The sequence below is a fragment of the Zophobas morio genome, unplaced genomic scaffold, assembly GCF_036711695.1.
Source record: "Zophobas morio isolate AGI-343-1 ecotype UQ-CSIRO unplaced genomic scaffold, CSIRO_AGI_Zmor_V1 ptg000024l, whole genome shotgun sequence".
NCBI classification, from domain to species: domain Eukaryota; kingdom Metazoa; phylum Arthropoda; class Insecta; order Coleoptera; family Tenebrionidae; genus Zophobas; species Zophobas morio.
The window spans coordinates 20,695,639-20,717,843 of NW_026972129.1; the positions used below are offsets into that span (position 1 = coordinate 20,695,639).

Sequence of the window (22,205 nt, forward strand, 5' to 3'; positions counted from 1 at the left end):
AACTAAAATTTTTCTGATCATACGCACTGGATATTTGATGACGTCTCCTTAAAATTTTCTACAATGACATTATTTAAATTTCATAAAATAATATATTACACTTGTGATTTATGAATCCTGCTTGAGTGAGTGTTTTTCACCTAGACATCAAAAATTCAAACTATACAACAACCTTGTATAAGTGACGATGAAAATGGCGGATCTTTCTTTTTTTCTTACAGTGTCAGTGCTATTATTTATTTATTTTATGTGTGGAGGTTATCACAAATAAAATGTCGCGAAATCAAATGTTATACTTTTGTTTTAATATGTGTAGACTTGTTTTCACAACATGACACTTAAAACATTTTTAAAATGGAAAATTTGTGTAAGGAAATATCAATTTTGCAATTAGGCTCCGCCCCACTTTAACCATGTTGTAATTTTCTTGTTGTCAAAAGATACCCCGCCCATCTGCCCCGTCTCAATTCTGATGATTTTTTTTTATTCGTCGTAAGCCGAGGGGTGGGGCTTAATTGCAAAATCCTTATTTTTCTACGAGAAATTACCATGTGAAATATGTTCTTTAGTAAAATATGCTTTACTATTCCTAGGTTGTCTTATCGTACCTATTGTTGCTTTTATTTGGCAACTTCTCGCGTAGACGTTTATGAAATATCCATACAATTTTTAATCAACATAAGAACGACTTTGATCTACTACTTTAGCTATACTACTTTTTCTATGCTACTTTTTTTTTTATTGTTTTCGTCTTCTTCACCACCTACCTGGACTCTAATTCCCTAAGAATAATTAACTTTTTCAGTTGTGTAGTACATTAGATTTAAAGTCAGATTGAGCTCCTTTTTGCTTTTTTTAATGCAGTGTTTTCCCTGTTTTTTTTATTCACATTGTCATCTCCTTTAGTACGCTTTTTTTGTCTCTTTTTGCTGCTTTTTTGTACGTTTTTTTTTGGTATTTTTTTTGTTACTTTTTTTTAATGCAATATTTGTCGGTTTTTTCACTGTAGTGCTTTTTTGTTTACCTTCTTCTTATCTTATTTTTTGTTGCATTTTGCCGCTTTTTTGTAGTCTTTCTGGTTGCATTTTTGTTGCCTCTTTTTTTAAATGTTTTTTTCTCGTGTTTTTTGTTTCCTTTCTTTTTCTCTTGCTTTTTCCTTGACTTTTTTATCGCCTTTCTGAAATTTTTTTGATAGTCTTGTTTTTTATTGCATTTATTGTCTATTTTCTGTTGTGTTTTGTCGCATTTTTTGTTTCCTGTTTCGTAATTTTTCTTTGTTGTGGTTTTTAGTCGTTTTTTGAGTTTTTTTTTTGCCTTTTTTGATATATTTTGACGCCGTTTTGTTTCCTATTTTTGATATTCTTGACGTCATTCTATGTCCACATTTTCATGCTCTTTTTTGTTTCCTTTCTTTTTCTCTTGTTTTTTTGTTGAGTTTTTATCGTTTTTTTGATTATAGTCGATTTTTCGAACTTCTAACCTCTCAATTTTTCAGTTTTTCAGTTTCTAATTTTTCTATTTACGAATTTCGATTTTTCCGATTTTGGATTTTTTGATTTTTGGATTTTCTATTTTTTTTTAACATTTCAGTTTTCAATTTTTCGACTGCGGATTTTTCGATATTCTATTTTCGATTCTTCGATTTTCGACTATCAATACTACTAGTAAAGCCCAGAAATGTATTTGCTCATCCCCCCCCTAAAAAATTGATGACGTTACCTCAAAATTTTGCTGAATAAATCTTATTTTAAATGTGCAAAATATAATCAGTCTAAAAAAAATTTTGGGAATACAATATTGTTATTTTTCAGTTACCATTTTACACTAAATGAAATAAGTCAGTGAAATGAAGAAAGGAGGTGGGCGAGGCTAAATTTAGCTTTTTTCTAGTTTTATGAGCAAGCAGTAGCCCCACCCACCCACCCCTTCTTCGTTCCAGTAACTACTCTTAATATTCTTCAATCCTATATTAGCAAGTTTTAACCCCGCCCACCCACCCTTATTCTCTTAGAGAATACGTCATTTACCAAAATCAATCTTATCTTAACAAATACTAGCCCCGCCCACCCGCCCTCTTTTTTCTTAGAGGATATGTCGTTTACTACAATCAGTTTTTTCTTAGCAAGTATTAGCCCCTCCTACCCATCTTTATTTTCTTAAAGGATATGTCATTTAACAAAATCATCTTATTTTAGCAGATACTAGCCCCGCCCACACACCTTCTTCTCATTCTAACGATTTTATCTCTCTTCAATTGAGATCCAACTTTCATTCGGATTAGACAAAATGAATCAGTGAAATGGACGCCGGGTGGGTGGGTGGGGTGAATTATATGTTCTTTTGTAAAGTGAGAATGGGAACTAATAGAACGTAGGCTGTTATAAAAAATCGTTAATCTTAATTTTTTTGTTATACTACTTATTTGCCATAACATTTATTTCTTATTTCTGCGGAATTTGCTCGGAGATTCTGTAGAAATAACATTCTCGGAATATATTGGTCATTCTTTCAAAAATTTGATGATATTCTCAAAATTTTATTCATTACAGTTGGCTTGACGTTAATATAGTAGTTTTTTAATTTTGGCAAGGTAAAAAACTGTACCAATTATGACATTTGAAATGTTTCTATCTCCGTCTCTGTCCGACACAATATGTTTACGCAGGTAAAGTTTTACAACACCTTGCCAAAATTAAAAGTATTCTACTATCGTCTGACCATGCTTTTATTTTGTGATTAAATAAAGTATCCATACTTTTATAGACATTCTGGAAACAAAAATTTGGTAACGTTATTAGAAAATTTTATCAAGAAGAGTTCATTTACCACACCAGAGAGCTTGTTTTGTAATACTTGATTTTCATTTATTTTTAACATGTAAAACTTTTGAAAAAAATCAATTTGTAGAAACAAATTTTTTAATTTACGCATTTGTATATAACCTCTTTTCATACTAAATAAAATCTAAAATTTTAGTAATAAACGGGATAGTTCAAAATCCGTTTCAGTTTTCAACAGAAGCTTGGTTATTTGCTCATTTATTGTTCGTGTTGCTCTGAGGTTATCATCAAGATAACATAATTTTCTGCCTTGTTAATTAAAGCAAATGGTTAAATCTTCCACCTACAACTAGATACAACAGCGACAATTTTCCCAAACAGGTTCTACTAACGGATTCAAAATCTAATCTTTCATCACAGCTTCACGCCTTCAGACGTAGAAAACCTCACCATCAACGACGCTTCCATTTAAATGAAAACGTTTCAGAAACGCGGCTTCCGACTCAAAGTCAAGCCATCCACCTTAACGAAATTAATTCGCTTGCTATAAAAAAAGGGTAGCAAAGTGTAAACAGTCAGTTTACTCACCGATATCCGAAGAGCCTCCCCATGTTCCCTGCTGAGCTTGGCGAGCAAGTTTACTGATTGCATCCACGTAGAGCCGTGATGCTGCGGCAGCACCTGAAAAAATAACCGTCCTTCATGAAATATATTCAGCACTCTTTTCAGACGATTTTACATAGCGTTCTTGCTGAAAAAGTGCTTTTAAGCTGATTCCCACTTTATCCGTGAAGCGCGCGCTCGAAAAACTTCGTGTTTAATATCAGCATTATGTAGCTATTGTCGCAGGAATTATTCTAGTTGCTACATGAAAAAGCTCAAATTACGACTAATTAGTCTTGGAGAGAGCTGCCGGAACGGGGTCGCAGCTGTGAATTCGCCCTTAATTAGGTCTTTTTTAATTCGGAATTAAAAAACAAATTACGTGGGAGGACGCGTTTTAAAAATAGCGAGGTCTAGAAGCAGACATAGAAATGAAACGAAATTACGTTCCTGCTAAAAGGACATGAAACGCTAAATTAATTGTTTGTTTTCATTTGAAAGAATTGCATCCATCAAAAAAGTCGCTCAGCTTTTGTCTGATAGTTGCACCAGTTTTTATATTATTTGTTTTTGTGACTATGTACCAGTCCTTTGTACTTTAATCGAGTTAATAAAAAAGCGCTTGAACAGAATGCTTCGTTAGAGTGATTAATAGAAAGCAAAATAAATTTTCGCTGTGGCTTGAAACCTGAGAAATGGGCATACCTTTAAGGTGCCTAAGGCAAGAGGAACGAGCGTCCATCACTCTACTAGTTCATAATCACTTTAAGTACTCGGTAGTTGGAAGCAATTTATTTTAGTTGAATTAATGTGTTTAGCTACAATTTAATACAAACATAGTTCTCAAATCTTCGGACTCATGAATATGGAAGGTTCACTTCCAAATAAAATTTCCGCGTTTTTTGTATCAAACAGGATTTTCGTTTGTAATTATTCATATTATGCAACCAATTGTAATAGATATGTACATATTGTGTTCAATCATTACTGTCATAAGCATTCGTGTTCTGTAGTGATATACGATAATTGCTTCTAATCAATAAGTATCTAACATGATTTAGAACAAGCAGTGTGGATCTCATTGCGGGATAATAAATCATAATTAGAGAAAGGTGGGGAAAGACAGGGCACTTAAGCTTGAATAGGAATAGAAGACAAGTTTTAAGATCAAAAATAAACATGAACTAAGTAGATAAATGTGACGTTTAATTTTCCATAACAATGAAATGAACTCAGTAAATACGGAACATTTTTCTCCATCGTGCCTTACCTACTGTGAGATACACTACGATTTTAATTGTAAATAATCCCTAATGGTGAATATTACTTAAATAATTTTTTTTTGAAAATTTTAGCTTTTGTTTCAAAATTATTTTGTGCTCAAAATACAACCACTCAACTACCTTTTATATAACTTGTTTTGTATCATTCAGGATAAGAAAAATCTAATTGAAATATTCACAGATTACTATTTAATAAATCGCAAATATTTTTACGAAAATTAAAAAACGAGATGTTGGACCGTTAGCGATATGATTAAATTCAAGATATTGCCCTATTGTCCCACCTTCCCCTACATTACTTTTGTAAAAACGTTTTTGCAATAGGTTGCGTACAATTTAATTTTCTGTCCTCTGTCGTTGTTGACTCTTGCGTCGATGGAAAACCTTAATTATTACAACAAGAGTAAAATTTAATTATATACAGGTGTTCCAAATTTATGTATGGCAAATTTATAGGTAGGTAAAATTTCTTTAAAGTCACTAAAGAAAAGTTGGATAAGCAGTTTTCTGCAAGATATACTAGTTTATAATATAATATGTATATAAATATGTAAAAATGTATTGCTGAAATTAAAAATTACTGTTTAAAAAATTAAACTGTATATACCGGGTGTCTGGAAAATGGCGGATTAAATCTCCGCTACGCTCTTAACAATCAACTGGTGAGTCTGGGAACAATAGTAAAAAAATCCTTCTCACATTTTGGTGGAGTTATAATGATTTTAAAATATTTTGCTACGTTTAACAACTAAACAACACATTTATTATCACAAAAATGTTTGTAATAATTTGATAAAATTCCATCTGAAAACCTTACGTTTAAAATATTGGCACTTAATTTTAGGTCCTCTGGCGTTTTATTTTCAAAAATCTTTTGAGCTTTTAGTGTTTTATTTTTTATGAATTTGAAAGTTTTGAGTTTCTTTTTTAATTCGGGAGACTCTTGGGTACCCAAGGTGTATTATTTTGAGAGCCCATGGAGATTTTTTTTGTAAATAATTTAAACAAATTATGGGGGACCTTGGTGTTCTTTTTTTAGAAAATTCTGACCTGACCTGTTTTTGAGTTAATTTTGAGGCCCCGTTTTTTTTGAAAAATTTAAAGCAATGTTGAGGTTCTAGGTATTCCTGTTTGGAAAGAATTTGAAAGTGCTTTGGAGCCTCTACCGTCTTTTCTTATAATAATTAAATTAAATTTCTTAGTCATTTACTAAAATCAGTCTTGTCTTATCTTAGCAGGTACTAACCCCCTCAGAAAATATAGGGCGGGTAGGCGGGGCTAATGCTTGCCAAGATAAGGCTGATTTTGACAAATGGCATACCCTCGAAGAAAATAAAGGGTGGGTGGGCGGGGCCAATACCCTCTACCCTTCATTTTCTTAGAGGGTATGTCATTTGACAAAATCAGTCTTATCTTGCCCGTCATTTTCTTAGGGAATAGGCCATTTGCCAATATCAGTCTTATCTTAGCAGGTATTAGCCCCGCTCACCCACCCTCTCTTTTCTTCGAAGGTATGTCATTTGCCAAAATCGGTCTTATTTTAGCAGATACTAGTCCCACCCATCCTCCCTCTTTTTTATTAGAGGATATGTCATATGCAATAATCAGTCTTATCCTGGCAGTTACGAGCTCCGCCCATCCACCTTCTCTTCTCTTAGAGGGTATCTCATTTGCCAAAATCAGTCTTATCTTGGCAGCGGCTAGCCCCGCCCACCCACCCTCTCTTTTCTTAGAGGGTATGTCATTACTAAAATCAGTTTTATCTTAGCAAGTACTGATAACTAACGTTTATGAAAAATGATCAAAATTTGGAAACATTAAGCTTACTTATATGCAGAAGGCAGGAATTTTGAACATCTTCTATTGTGTTTAGTTAGTTATGCTTTAATGGATTTTTCTTTTGTTGGTTTTGTTAACTTGATGTTCACTTACTAAGACAAAATTCCCAAAATTAAATTTTATAGTTTTTCGAAAAAGCTGGATATGTTGTATTTAGTATATTTTAGAGACGAGGGAAGTTATATGTAAATAACCGTAGACCAATTTTCTTATACTACGATTGGTATTGTCTATATTGTTTGTTCTAAACAACTGGATTTTTTTTTATTGTTTACTTCTGGGGCGAGGGAGTTCTGTCTACTAACTTAATAAAATAAGACCTTTTTTTTTCGTTTAGCGTGAATATTTTTTTATTTTGAATCGCATGTGATAATTAAGAAAGTTAAAGGTTTAAATATTAAATTATAAAAAACATATAGGTGATCAAAAAATGGCGCCCTAACTCATCGGAAAACAATTCACAACTCGTAGTTCAAGAAAATACACTAAAAAATAAAAAAAGTCGACATTCACTTACAAAAACAAAATATTTCAATTATCGTAAAAAAGATTAAGTTAGCAAAATCAAATTTTATAATTTTTCGAAAAACCTGGTATATGTTGTATTGTACTTTAGATTTAGTGTGAATATTTTTCATTTTGAATCACATGTGCTAACTAAAAATCTTAGAGGTTTATATTAATTTATGTAGAATTCTTATGCTTTGAAACTGAATCGTTAAATCCTGAAAAACATATAGGTTAATACAGTATGATCAAAAAATGGCTTAACTAACTCATATTTATTTCTATTCTACGTCAAATTGACGCTCAAAAACATAAAAGAATGTCGATTTACACAGATGGATTAAAAAATTGGTCAAAAGTTATTTGAACAGAACTTCCCTCGGCCCTGAAGTATAATCCAACAAATCCTGCTTCAAATTATAAAATTTGATATTGCTAATTTTTTTGTGATGGTGTTTAGAAAGTAAAAAAAACAGACTGTTTTACACATTTTATAATCCAAGAAAATTTGGTGATAGCGTCATTAATTTAACGGGAGCGATTTACCTTGCTTACGATAAAATCGATCTTAAAACGTTTACGAGACTTCGAACCAATTGTTTTTCCTTTTACAATGCTAAATTATAAACTGTTATAAAATTTTGATTTTTTTCCAAAGATCTGGACATCAACACGGATTCATAAATCACAAGTGCAGGAGTGTGTTATTTTATAAAATTTTAAATAACATTTATCCGGAAAAATGTTGTGATGCCGTTAATTTTTTTTTTAAGGAAATAAACAGATAACCTTAAGGTTGCAGAGTATTCGGTTTTGCAGTTTAAAAGTTAATTTGCAAACTTTTAGCATATTTTTCAATTTTTTTTTTTTTTTTACAAAAATCTGAAAGTCTCGGATAAAAACTTAATACGGATTCATAAACCGTATTCTAAATTTTGGATGTCATACCATCGTTTCTGGGACTGATTAAACAAATTTTCACGTCACCCTTAAATAGAAGAATGACAATTAATTTCGTTGAACAAAATTACATTAATTCTTGATCAAACTAATGCATTTGTCATAATATTAAAATAACACTTCGAAATCTTTTAGTTCATGTTTTCCTAGCTTCTCTTTCTATCCGGGGACGACTTCATTAGACAGATATTCTCTGAAATTTAAATGTTAAGTGTGGCGCCCTAACTCATCGGAACACAATTCACAACTCATAGTTCAAGAAAATACACTAAAAAATAAAAAAAGTCGACGTTCACTTACAAAAACAAAATATTTCAATAGGGGGTTATCGTAAAAAAGACTAAGTTAGTAATACCATAAAAATGGTAAAACGTTAACCAAAATTTTTATTTTTCTTCATTGAAAGTTGATGTTATTTCAAACTATTCTGAAATAAATATCCTTTCACAGTACATGTAAAAATGTGTAGCTTGAATTAATTTAAGGGCGATCTTAAAATATATTATATTGATGAAAAATAGTTACGCCCAACAAAAAGTTCAAAACATCGTTATGTAATTTAAAAAATGAGGTGGTTGTGCGTTAGAGACGAAGCAATTTAACAACATAATGGGTGAGGAGTTAATATTACTACTACAAATGGAACTGAAATAAACTTTAGAATTTAATCTCCCTGAATGCAATATAGTTGTTAGATCCTTCAAGATAACACGAAAACACAGAAAAACGCAAAATGGTGTTGTGCAATATTAACACAAACATTTAATAAAATAATTTCTTTATTACTGTTTTCTCTGAAAGCGAAATGAAATTTCCTGCGGTAAAACGACTTCTCCCCCAAATGACAGCCGATTGCTTCAAGAACCGGCTCCTCGAGTAGTTTCAGTAATTTTATTAAGAAACATCCTTTTTACTTTATGTAAATTAGGCAATTGATCTGGGCTAACTTCCAGACAATCCTGTTTTATTGTAGAATATTCAAACGGCTTCACCGTAAGATTGTTATCTTAGATGACAACTAGCGGGTACATTCCAACTAAAGTCGGTTCTCGAATCATAAACTGAAACTTGGAGCATCCAACACAACCATAAAAGGATGTTTTATAGACATTATTAATTTTATGGAGCTTAGGCAAAACCGATTTTTTACTGTTTCGTGTGAGAAAAATTCGCTTAAATTCATGCGAGTTGGTCGTTCAAAGTCAAGTGACAGATCCATCACAAATTTATAATAGTTCGAGTAATCAGTCGTCTTTGCGGATGACAGATGAATCGAACTTTGGAAATCGTAGTGAAGTCGTGAAAAGTTCTAATAAAAGTCTGGAGCGGGAACGTACAATGGCGGCAATTGACCCTGTTTAAAAAACGCTTGTACTTTAGCACAGTAGTACAAAGCAGAAAGCAATAACGCCACTATCGAAAGAATTCCGAGTGTCTTTGTGCAGATATAATAAAATGCAATGGGGAACGTAGGCAAAGCGAACGAAGAGATAATGGCTTAATAAGTGCTTTTACTTAAGCGCTTTGCAAAATGGATATTTCTTTTAACGAAGAGAAACTTTTTAAAAGTAAAATATTGTGTCAGGCAAGGTAGAGAATCACGTCCCGAACAAGTGTTTCAGCAAATTCTCTTTAAGAAAAGACGAATTATAAGAATTTTTTATTATAAAACGCGATACCTTTTTGTTAAAGATGTCTCCGTGGCGGATCATTTTTCTACCCTGGCGACTCATATTGCGGTCGCAAAATTAATATGATGTTGGGGACACATAAATCTTTCAAAACTTCCGGGATATTCTCAGATATAAACCTCGAATGCTTGAACTAGTAACCTTGGAGGCTAATAGGGCCACGACAGAAATGGGATCAAGAACGAAAGTATATTCCGGCAACATTTTTCATAGGGAGGATCAAATTATTCCTGGACGAAATCGTTATGCAGCAGGAATTCTACCGAAGTTGTAAAAAATTTCTCAACATCTTGCGAACACTCATAATTTTATTTTTTTCGACAAAGACAAGTTTGTGCTTTTTTGTAATAAAATTTCGTGATCAAAGAAATTAAAAAAAGCTAAAAAATATAAATTATGTATTGTATAGTTGAAAATAAAACAACCTTTTTCCCACACTTGAAGGAAATGAGTGTGAAGCTTGGGGCTGCCACCATAAAATACAGCCTTTGAAAACTGTGAAAGACTCATGAATATTTTTTAATGACTTTTTATCCTGTTTTCTGTAATAACATTATCCGTTCTCCGTAAATCTCCCCCTTCGTTTCGCCCGACAATTTCCTTGTACATATTTTCTAGTCTTATTCACACCACTCTCCGCGCGGTTCCCGTTTCGGAGCTGTAGTGGTTTTAATTAAAAACAGGGTTCATCATCAGCCGACGATATTTCTCTGCTTTTTAATAGCTATGTAAATCCCGGGAAATGATTGTGTTATGGTCATAATAAAATATCGAAGCCGGGTAATTAGGGAGAGGAGCGACAACGGCGACACGAACGGCGACAGCCTGAAACAACTGTCAGCCACAGCTTCAGGCGTTCGAATTACTGAATTAACACGCGGAGGGTTGTATTTAGTTGGCTCGACACTCGGCTCTGTCTGATGCATCCCCATCGGCTCTTATTATGCTAGGGTAGCTGCCAAATTAGTTACGGCAAGCCACGCAACTGATATGTTTATGTTTAAACATTTGGCATCGTTTCCACAGCATTTCGGGTAATTATTGTTATTACCAAAAAGGAACGGCTGGATGGCGAAAATAACTGTCGTTTCAACAACTGATCTTAAACACTCGAATTTTATAGTGTAGGAAATAAAATTCAGAGTTTATGTGCTGGAGACCAATTGAACGCAGGGATTCAATGTGATATTGCGATTCAGAAATGGAGAATGTTGAATGTACTGGCCACTGCAAAATGGTTGGCTATGTGGTATGCTAAATTTTCTTAAATTTTGTACGTAGGGATGATTTTTAAATCACAGTTAGATATTTTTTTTGTTCTTGGTCACAAATGTAAACGCAACTTGTCAACAAGGGGAGGCACCAACTTTGCCTTATCTACGATTCAACTTCCTTCAAGGAATGTATTTAAGTGGAGATTTTAAACTCGCGAAATTTCCATTTATCATAGCTTATAAATCGAATGTAAATACCCTTAGGGACAAAACAAAGTAGAAGTGTGTAAACAAACATAAAATTCTACTCCAACTGCCTGGACCCCTGGAAGTAGTATTCGTTATTGATTTATTAATAAATATTTTTAAATGTTTTTTATCGGCTAAGTTTTGAGTTATAACTAACGTTCAACACATTCTTCAGTTTCCAAAATTAGTTGGTCGGTTAAAAACACTAAACACAAACTTATGTTAGTAAATATTCAGAAATAAAAGACCGAGTTTGCTAAAGACGGCACTGTCGAGGTGAAAACTTCTAAGGCAATCGTAATCAATTCGAACCAATATAACATGTATGTTATATGAATAATACAAATATTATGATGAATGATATTGGACGGATCAGGAGCAAGGCACAAATTATAAAAGATGGCATTGATTTTTCTTTTGAGAAATCTACATTGTATGAAATTTTTTTGTAAACCTTTATGTTGCTAACAAATTGGTTGAAGTTTATTGCGACAGAACTGCCCTCGGCACTGCAGTACAGTCCAACAAATCCCGCTTCTTTGAAAAATGATAAAGTTTGATTTTCCGACTTTTGTTTTGTGATAATATTTATAAAATAAATATCAATGGCTTAAATAACACCCTCGCAAGTTCGGAGGGTTTAAAATTCTTATATTTAAACAATTTAACCAACGGAAAAATGTGCTCCTAGTAACTCCATGCTTAACTTCGAATGTTTATCTTTATATTTCGAAAGAATTGGACTATAACTATGTATGTTCATACTACAAGTGTCAACGGTCGCATGCATTTGTGTTAAAAAAAATGAAATTTTATTTTGTCTCCTTAAAACAGGAGAGGACTGATTAAATTAATTAGGCTACAAAGGAGCATAACGATCCATATTTTCGTATTCTAGGGGTCACGAAACATCGAGAAAACATGAAAGTGACCATTCGTCGGATGGACCCTATTACAATACCTCCGCGCTTATGCTCGGGAAGGAAAATTTCAAGAAAATTGGAATAATTTGGCAATATACCAACAGAAATTCAAAAATATAATTTAGTGAGGTACAATCAAACAAATCCAGTCTTTATAAAATAACAATAGTAGCACAATATAAGAAAAAAAGTGGCTTATTAGGAGGTTTAATTCCCGACTGAGCTAATGAGCAGTTGACCAACTTCTTTTATTAGTACCTACTAAATGTTATAGAATTTTTATTTATTTATTTATTTTTTATTTAAAATCTGCATACTTGGAGTAAAAAGTCAAGGCGGATTTATAAATCACATGTACAGGAGTATGTTATTTTACAAAATTTAAATAACATTTGCTATGCAAAATTTTGAGGTGTTAGTTAATTGTTAGTGGGAATGTTTATAAATTTTGGGTAGCGTTTACCATCTTCACGATTTTCGTAAAATACTAACATTGTAAAATTTCAAAATTCCAAGATTAGAATGGTAGGGATTTTGCAGCTTTAAGTTTTTAAATTTGATTTTGCGAAGTTTTATTTATTTTATGATAGCTCCTATAATTTAAAAGATGTAGATATAGCCAGTTACAATCCAATAAAAAAAGTGGCCCATGAGGAGATCCATGTTTAGCCTGCTCTTATACTGGTATAAAATGTTAATACATAATTTAGATTTTTTTGGAAAATCTGAATGCAAATGTAAAAAACAAGGAGGATTCATAAACTACATGTACAGGACTATGTTGTTTTAACTGTATTTACCAAACAAAATGTTGAGGTGGCGTCACTAAATTGTTGCTGAGGATGATAAGACAAATTTTGCTTAACGTTTTACCATTTACACGATATTTCCAAAAAATAAGAACATATTAAATGGACGGTTTGTGAAAATCATTTTTATCTTATTTATGATCTTTCCAACGTAAAAATTAAGCTGTAGCTTAAATTCCCAATTTAAAATTATTGAGATACTTTACTTATCACAGTAATAAAAAAAATTGGTCAAAGGGTATTTCGATAGAAGTTCCCTCACCCCAGAAGTACAAGTACAAATCCAGATTTTTCAAAAATGATAACATTTGATAATGCGAATTTTAGTTTTTATGAAAACTATTAATTATAATAGTTAATGACGTACGCACAGCACGCTTCTTTATATTTACTTTAACGTTACATACATATCTTTATTTTCACTTTAATAAGTGAAAATAAAGATATGTGAAGAAGCGTGCTGTGCGTACGTTTCAAATGAGATTTTCCTTAACAAAATTACGTGTATCACTTTGGATAGGTGAAGTGTAATAACAGTGATACCAGTATTGCATTCCCAAATTTTTGAAAAAATGGAGTGAGCCGTCCCCGACTTCATTAATCAATAAAATAAAATGAGTTATCCATTTTATGAGTCACCCTCCATAAGAAATTTAAAAACTTTTAATGCAATGATGAATCACAATTATAGACTCATCATATTTTGCACATTTTGGATAGGATTTATTCAGCAAAATTTTGAGATCACGTAATCAATTTTTTTCAAAGATTTCAAAGCATTCGGTTGTGCAGTCACTCTGTGTAAGTAATTTTAAAAACTATGAGTGCATTTATAAACCACAAGTATACATACAGTCATAATATTTTGCATATTTCAGAGAGGATTTATTCGTCAAAATTTTGAGATGACGTCATCAGTTGTTTAGGGAGGGGATAAATGAATAAATTTTGTTTAACGGTTTACCATGATTGCGATAACTTTAAACTATTTACAAGATTTCAGAGTATTTGGTTGTACAGTTTCAAAATTAAATTGCAAAATATTGTTATCCAGTTTTGAATATTTTCCCAAAAATGCTGGTTGTCTAGGGTGACAAATTAAAAAAAAATACTTTTATAAATTTTGGATATGACGTCAACCCATGGGTGGTAGAGATGATTAGCCAAATTTTAGTTAGTGTTTAATCATCTACATCCTACATCATATTCCTAACATACATAAAAAAATTGACAACCGTCGGTCCGGTAGTTTCGAAGATTACGTGCCAGACAGACAGACAGACAGACAATTAGACAGACAGACAGACTGACAGACAAGCGGACGGAAACGGGAGACCTCTTTTTTAGTTCTCTAGAGGTCATAACACGTCGAGAAAATATGAAAGTGGCAATTCGCCGGATGGAGTCGATTACTTTACTTCTTTAGCTTACGCTCGAGAAGTAAAAATAAAACAAAAACTCCAAATTTCGGAGAAAATGTCGATTAGTGTAGAGAACACATCCTGAGGATGCTAACCTTGTTGGAAAAGATATTGCTTCCAAAACACGTGTGTTAAAAAAACATCCATTCACAATTACTGTCTGTTTAGGAAATAAATTAGCGATGAAAAATTTACAGAACAAGGTTTTTGTTGGTAATATCATACAATGAGTTGTAATACCCTGTCTAAATTTCTTTTAGAAACGGGAAATAAATCCATACTACGTTACACAACAAGATTTGGGACTTTGTTGTCATCTAAACTGACTATGGTGAACGAAAAAAAAAATCTAGCTACATTTCTACAGTTTCAATTATTTTAGGTATTTTCGCCGACAACTACAGATAATTTTTCTGTAGCAAATTTTATGTTCGAAAACACGGCATTTAAAAAATAAAGAAAGTAAAAAATATGTAATTCTAGGTACGAAACAAAAGTTGCTCCTAATTAATTTATTTTCATGATTTACTTGAAACAAAACGCCCTGTATATAACCGTCTTTTTGTATTACCGTACACAAATACTTACAATATGGTATTAGTTCGAAAATGTACAGGAAAATAGAAGCTGTGAAATCAATAATAGTTATTTGTGTATCAAGGCCATAAAAGAGAACTTTTTCGGCCGATCTGAAGTTTGAGGCCGGGACGTACAAATCCTGTGACGCCGAAAGAGTCTTCTTTGGCCGAGATACACGCAACTTTTTTTTATGCGATCATACAGAAAAATAATTAGTTACATAAGTGGTTTTCAGGTTAGAAAATCTTTTTTTGTTGTTGGAGGAAAAGCCTTGAAGATTTGATAACAATCAAAACACGACTTTGCTCTTCAGCTAAGAAAGAAATTTGTACCGTCATATTTTATAACGATACTCAGTAAAAGTGAAATTCAAATAACGGTGCTTTTGGCTTTTTATTGGATAAAAAGACAAGGTCAAGAGCGCAAAACTCAGTTTTCAACGTGTGAGTACAAAAAAGTGACAAGTCAAGACAAAAATTTTTGATATTTCAGTAAGAAAAATTGACACTTCATGGACGTAAAATGACTACATTTGTAATGATTGCCTATAAAGTTATTTTAAATTAAAACTTTAGGAAACAATGAGGTTTTCTCGTTTTTTTGCACGATTTTTTACTCAAAAATCACAAATTTTAATAAGAATAAAGAGTCAGTCAGTTTCTTTTGAACAGTTGTGAAAAAAGTAATTTTCCGTAGTAATGTTTTACTAAATTTTTGGAAATGTAAACAGTTTGGACATTCTAGGATTTTTATTTTAATTACGTACTGACAAATTTTTCAGATTTCTTGTATCAAAACAAAAATAAAAACGAGGAACAACATTACTCAAAAAAGAAAGACGGTTCTCATAAGTAATTTGCTAATTAATAGAGACCAAGAGCATAAAATTAGTTTATTGTTAAAATGCAATTTTACAAAATTGCGCTTTCGAATAATTTTCCAAGTCGGCTGGTAGAAACTTAAAAAATTTTAAGTATCATTTGCGCACTAGTTATTTACTTAACTGCGTCGTAATTTGTACGCGAAGTGGAATTTTGGAATGATGTATATTGATTTAAGTAATAAATTCCCACATTTTACATTTTCAGTTTTTGACTTGAAACAAAAAAGTACATTGGTGATGACTGATGAATTTAATATATAAATGTGTGACAAGAAAAAGAATTTTGGTATTAGTACAAAAATACATTTAGCAATTTTTGAGTAATGCAATTTTTTTTAAACATAGGTATTATTTGAGGACAACGGTAGCGTTCAAACAAGGCGGTAAAAATGTATGGGTTTAGATCCTTGGTTTTCCATTATATTCGTAGTCTGTTTGAAATCAAATGGAATCTATTTGGCCGACCAAATAACAAAAACAGCCTCTCCACCGATAAAAAAACGCATCCTTGTTACTTTCCTCAAAGTAAAGTGGTGCTTCCTATATCTGCTAACTGAAAAATTAGGAAGACAATGCTCCAGATGGGCGAAATTCCCTCCCGCGCAAAAGCCAGCTCTCATGAATTTACATTCGGCCGTAAACTTTCGCATTTCCCGATGCAAATTCACTCTAAAAATGTTAACTTGTAAAGTTCAGCAAGAACTTCGAAGTCGGTTAAAGGAAACTTCCTCAGTTTTGGTTAGGTATAATTATTTATTCTCTCTCCCTTGCACATTATTAAGCCCTCCTCCATTCGCGTCATTCCGAGATTAGGGTAATTAAAGTCATCCTGACAAAGTAAGTGCCGCATCGGGAATGTAAATAACTCGCCAACAAGATTTGTATCGTACGTAACATTTATATTATTCGCTAATTGCGGCCCACACGCAAAAAAGTATTATTTATTTTGCGAGCGGGGCGATGCGGCAAAAGCCCGGATTACAAACGGGCTCCAGCTCGCTGAAACAAAAGGATTATGCACTGCATACCGGAACATTAGGGATGTCCTTCATAATAGTGCCCGTAAATAAAATCAAAAGGACCCTCCAGGATTATGCGTCGCGCTGGTGTAGTTTGCAAGGACAATTGCAAGGATAACGGCCTCGTTAGGACAATGGTCACTCCTGGATCCTAGATTACGAGTTCCCACGGTATACATTTTACGCAAACACATTCATTTCCAGGCCGCAGGAACTTTGACAATTACAAGATTAAATTTAAGTTTTGACCAAGTGGATGACCGGGACGGACTACTAAACAACAACTCGGGGACTGAGCAATGTCTGCAACTTGCTCAAACTGAGATGGAAGTTTTGCCCAAATTTCGAGGAACACCAGAAAGGTTGGAAAACGCGTTAAAGCTAACCTCACACAAGAGGGTAACGAACTTTGACAAGCCTTTTTGAAGTTCTAGAAGTAAAAATGAGAAAAACAATGTTATTCTTCTAATCATCTGCTGATATGCGTAAAATACTGCTTTCATTGTTTCATTATAAGCATTGAGTACAATAATTTAATTCATTTATCAATTGCGTATTTCGTCACAACGGAATTATTCTACCAAACACAAAAATTGAGTCCATCGACCGGTTTCGTTGTTCCACCACAAACAAATACCTTTAGAACTAGATTTTTTAAGTAGTCGCTGATTCCCTGAATCTAACAAAACGCTTGCAAAAACGCTAATGAAAGAAATATTGAGAACAAGTTAGAAAACTATCAGAAATCTGTTTTAAAACTTGAATGGACGCTAGTTAGCTAAAACACAAAGCCCTCATAAATTCGACTTTGAAGTCAAAACAGCTGTGCCACGATAGTGAAAGATAAAATCCAGTCCCCTAATTCATTTTAGCGCTCTTTCATCTCATCCGGAACATCACTTACGTCAGAGTATTGTAATACTCCCTCCAGTTTCTTCTGTGAACGATGAGAGTGCGATTTATATGAAAACTGAATTATTTTCATGTCGAGCGAAGTATGCAAACTCATCTAAAATACTGACGTCAGCATACTTGTTTTCAATTTAGTTACTAATAAATAACAAGAGACACAGAGATAAATCAGGACACTACCAGCGCGAATGATTTTTTGTCATGTTGATTCACTGCGTTATTTGCGGATGGTGTGAAATTGTCTCTCTGTTCATTCTGAGTGCTTTAAAGAGCGTAACGCAGTTTTTAAGCTTGTTGTTAGGGCTATTCTATTTCATGTATTGTTGGAGCGATGTTCTGTGTTCTATAATACGTGCTCACGAATTCAATCACTTCTGGCATTATTTGCTGCATTCTATTCTAACAGTTCTTTTTCTATGAAAGTAACAGTGTTAAAGTGTCCACAGAAAGTTTCATGCTTTACGTTTTGTGCAATTTCTTGCTCAAATTTTCAACTAGGTATTTATTTGTCATTAGTTCATTACTACCAACAGAAATTCAACCGACCTTTAAAATTTTGAAGACAGTGTCCAGAGAGATAAAGTATAAACTTTGTTCAGTTTAATGTGCAAAACTAAAAAAATTGGTCGAAGATTATTTGGACAGAAGAATTAGTGCAGACAATATGAAATATATTTAACGCAGATAACCGGCGAGAAAAATGCATTATCAGTACATGTTTAACTTCGATTGTTAATGTTTATAAATCGAAAGAATGTGACGATTAAGCACGTACCAAGCGCCTGATATGAATGATTTCGTCTCCACAAAACAGAGGAGGCTATTAAAACTATTAATGAAGCTAGAATTATAATTTTTATTTTCTTATTAACTGTAGGAGAACGCAACATTGCTGTATTGTCAGATTTTTATTTTTGGGTTAATCAAAAAAAAAAAAAAAAAATTGTGATCCATTAGTAAATCGAATCAACAATCTTCCTGTTAGCAATTCAAGGTTTTATAACGTCCTGTGAGCACGAATATCGAGTTTACCAGACACCAGCATTTTTAAACTGGTATAAAATGTTATGATGCAATTTATATTTTTTGGGAAAATCTGAATGCTTGAGGTAAAAAATCTAGGCGGATTCATAACCCACAAGTATAGAAGTGTGTATTATTTTATAAAATTTAAATGGCGTTTAATAAAGAAAATGTTGAGGGGGCGTCATTAAATTGTTGCTCGACTCCAAGAGTACGAAAAAATAGGCCTCCCGTTTGCATCTGTCTGTCTCATCTATGTAGATAATCTTCGAAACTACTGGAGTGATTGTTGTTAAATTTCATAGGTGATTCAGGAGCGTCGTGTAATAATTTATAATTTATAAAATCACAAACTACTGTAATTTTGAGATTTATAAATGTGTCTTGATTTTTATCACAATTACTTTACATAACTTTATGAGCAATATTTCGTCACAGTGATAGCTGATAATTGGGTTACGCACACAATGAGCTCCCGCTGGACGTGTGGATTTTTCCGCGCGTTGGTGGACTTGAGCTCAGCCCACACAGGTTCGAATCCCATCCTCGTCGATATATTTTTTCCTACACATTGAATTTGTTGAAATGTAGATAACTTTGAAACAATGTTTTAAGTGAAATATTATTTCAATATTGTCGATTGTCGATATTGTATCTAGATATACATGGTGGTAAACTGAAGTTAATAATTTGTAGTTGTTAAAAAATTTGTTTCAAGATCGATTAGTATTAATGACTACTTAGACATTTCACATTGTTCTAAATTAATGTTTTCCTAAATTTTATGCTCCCATATCACAATAGTGGCACAAAATATACCTCCCTAAAATTTTTTAGTCCACCAAAAAATATAAAAAAAAATGAAATTAATATATTTTCCAAGATTTAACTCGTCCCATAATCGATCCTTCAGGCAACAATTTATGTTAAATTAACTCATCGATTTCTGCTAGAAAATCAATTAATCGAAATTATTTAAAAAATTAACATGACCTCAACTAACCTGACTTGACCCGATTTGATCTGACCTGATTTGAAATAAAAAGCTAAAAGATGTTATCACAAAAATTATTTTCCACTGATCTAACCTGACCTGTGTAAACTGACACGATCTGACTTGATTTGATCTGACCTGAGTCAATCGGACCTGAACTACCTTGACTTGATCTGACCTTTTTTGATCTGGATTCACAGATCTGCCTCAATCTGATCGAACTCGATCTGACCTGACTCGATCACACCTGACTTCATTTGACCTGACCTAGTCTGACCTGACTTGATCGGACTTAACTTAAACCTGACCTGGCCTAAACTGACATGACCTGGACTGGCTTGACTTGACCTGACTTGATTTGACTTAACTTGACCGGACCTGACCCGACTTGATTTCGCCTGACTTGACTTGGTTTGACGTGATTTGACTTGATTTGGTCTGATAGACCTGATCTTATGATTATTTGCCTGACCTAACTTGATCTAATCTGAATTAACCCGATTTTATCTGATACAACTTTTATATATTATTTTATATTTTTTTCATAAAATCTTATTGATGTCATAGAATGATAAGTTACTGTTTCGATGTTTTTTTCGGTTTCCGTAGACGAAAAATATTAAATATTTCTGAAAAAACGTCTCAAAAAAAATCTTTGTTTGCAGACTGTCGCGAATATTCTGTTTTTCTAAACAGGAAGTAACAGTTTCATTTCATATAACCGGATAACCGTTTGCTGTTAGACTTTCTTATATCTCCCTGTATATATCTTCGTTAAAATGGAATTGCAACCGTTGCGTTTAAAACGTTATGTTGTTCTGTTTTAAAATCACCCGTTGTCTCCCACACAGGATAATCTCTCCGGAAACGCAACCCTTGCAATACTCAGATCAACCTAGATAACAGTAAGCTCAGTTTACGTCTTGTTTGCTTTGCCGTAAAGCGACCATTCGCTTTTCGATGGCAGTTTTTCTAAAAGCAATCTCTATTAATTTTAAGTACGGTCTTACGATATCGTTATCGTGTTAGTGAAAAACTTTTACGAACCATTCCATTCTGTATAGTGGCCCTCTTAAATATTTTATTTTCTATCGTCCATAAATCCCGGGACAATATACAGAGTGCGTAATTTTAAAAACTCGTAGTCGTAATTTTTTATTAAAAAAAAGAAGCCGCCGTTCATGTCTACGATGATGGACAAATTGCATTACAAGCTCTAAATTCCGGTCGTTATGACACTCTAAACTTCAGTTCCGGTTAACCAGACAAGACGGTTATTATCGTAAGAATCTGCCCCACATTTTCGCCATAAAAATTTAGGTCTCCTAAACTTTCGTCGGATATATTTAAGACGCCATCAAGAGTGTAAATTAAATTTGTGGCCGAAATAGCGCCAGTAATTACTTAGATTACTAAATTACAAGTGGATGTTTGCCGAGAAAATAAAATAAACATTACAGCGGTCCTCGGGCACGTGTTTGATGTCATTATTGTGATTACATTATTCGCAAATGGCCATGTTGTATAAACAGCTCGAAATGGAGGACCGTCAGTGCTTTTTAACAAGCTTGAGTCGAACCAAACAAAAGATAACACGAAACCGAACGATTACAATTTTTGTGTTACAGGAATTGATTTTACAATTTAAATTAGGACAATGTCACTTTTAATCAGTGCCGCAACTGAAATGTCGCAAACACAAAGATCTCCCTCCATGCGATGTGTTCGTGAGCGAGTACTTCGTCTTAAATTGTCTTCAAATTTAATTATTACGGGATGATTGCACTAAGTTGCAACCAGAGTTGCGACGATGAAAATTACACGAAATGCCGTGCAAACTCATGGGAAGGTCGTGTATTTGTTTCTACCATGACTTGTCATATTTAAAGTCAATGCTTTCAGTTTTCTGTCTTTTACAATGAGGAAGGGATGGGACGTGGTAATAATTATTTTAGTTTAAATTTTAGACTTGTCTGATGAATATATATTAAATTAAATGAATAAATGAACGCCAGCAATAAAAAATATGTTACAATTCCCTGTAATTTGAAATGAATATAAGTTAACAAACTCATAATATAATTTACAATAACAAAAAAAAACTATGTGAATAAAATAACGTTGATTTCCGATCGTTTATTATATTTTATATTTTGCATAATTTGAAACGTGCATATTTAGTGGTGGGAAACATTTATGGTCGTGCAATTTTGATAAATAGATCACTAGACCGCGAGAAATATATTACCATTCTTTATATGGTGCGATCAACAAAATTTGTCTTCCAGTAGACACTAGAACTGTTGCTGTCTTTGTTATTCTCTATTGAGAGTAGCAGATAATGAGAAAGACAGTCTGATCGTCTAGTGCCAACTTGAGGACGTTTTTTGTTGATTGAACTGTTCCTTGATTCATGTGTGAACAAAATGCATCCATTTTAAGTCCGGGTTGAATTAACTAGAACTTCCGCATTGTGTTCGCACCTATTGAAGCTTAAAATCAATTAATCACATAAG

At 33.0% G+C, this 22,205-nt stretch overlaps 1 protein-coding gene across 3 annotated transcripts in view; it reads right to left on the reverse strand.

Annotated features, from left to right (window-relative positions):
- The window catches only part of LOC135134821 (GATA zinc finger domain-containing protein 14), a 246,291-nt gene that overhangs the window by 74,757 nt on the left and 149,329 nt on the right, over nucleotides 1-22,205 (reverse strand). For all 3 annotated transcript variants that reach the window (XM_064063657.1, XM_064063656.1, XM_064063658.1), the window contains exon 4: nucleotides 3,369-3,461. In XM_064063657.1, coding sequence (XP_063919727.1) covers nucleotides 3,369-3,461 — 93 coding nt within the window. The remainder of the gene's footprint in view (nucleotides 1-3,368; nucleotides 3,462-22,205) is intronic.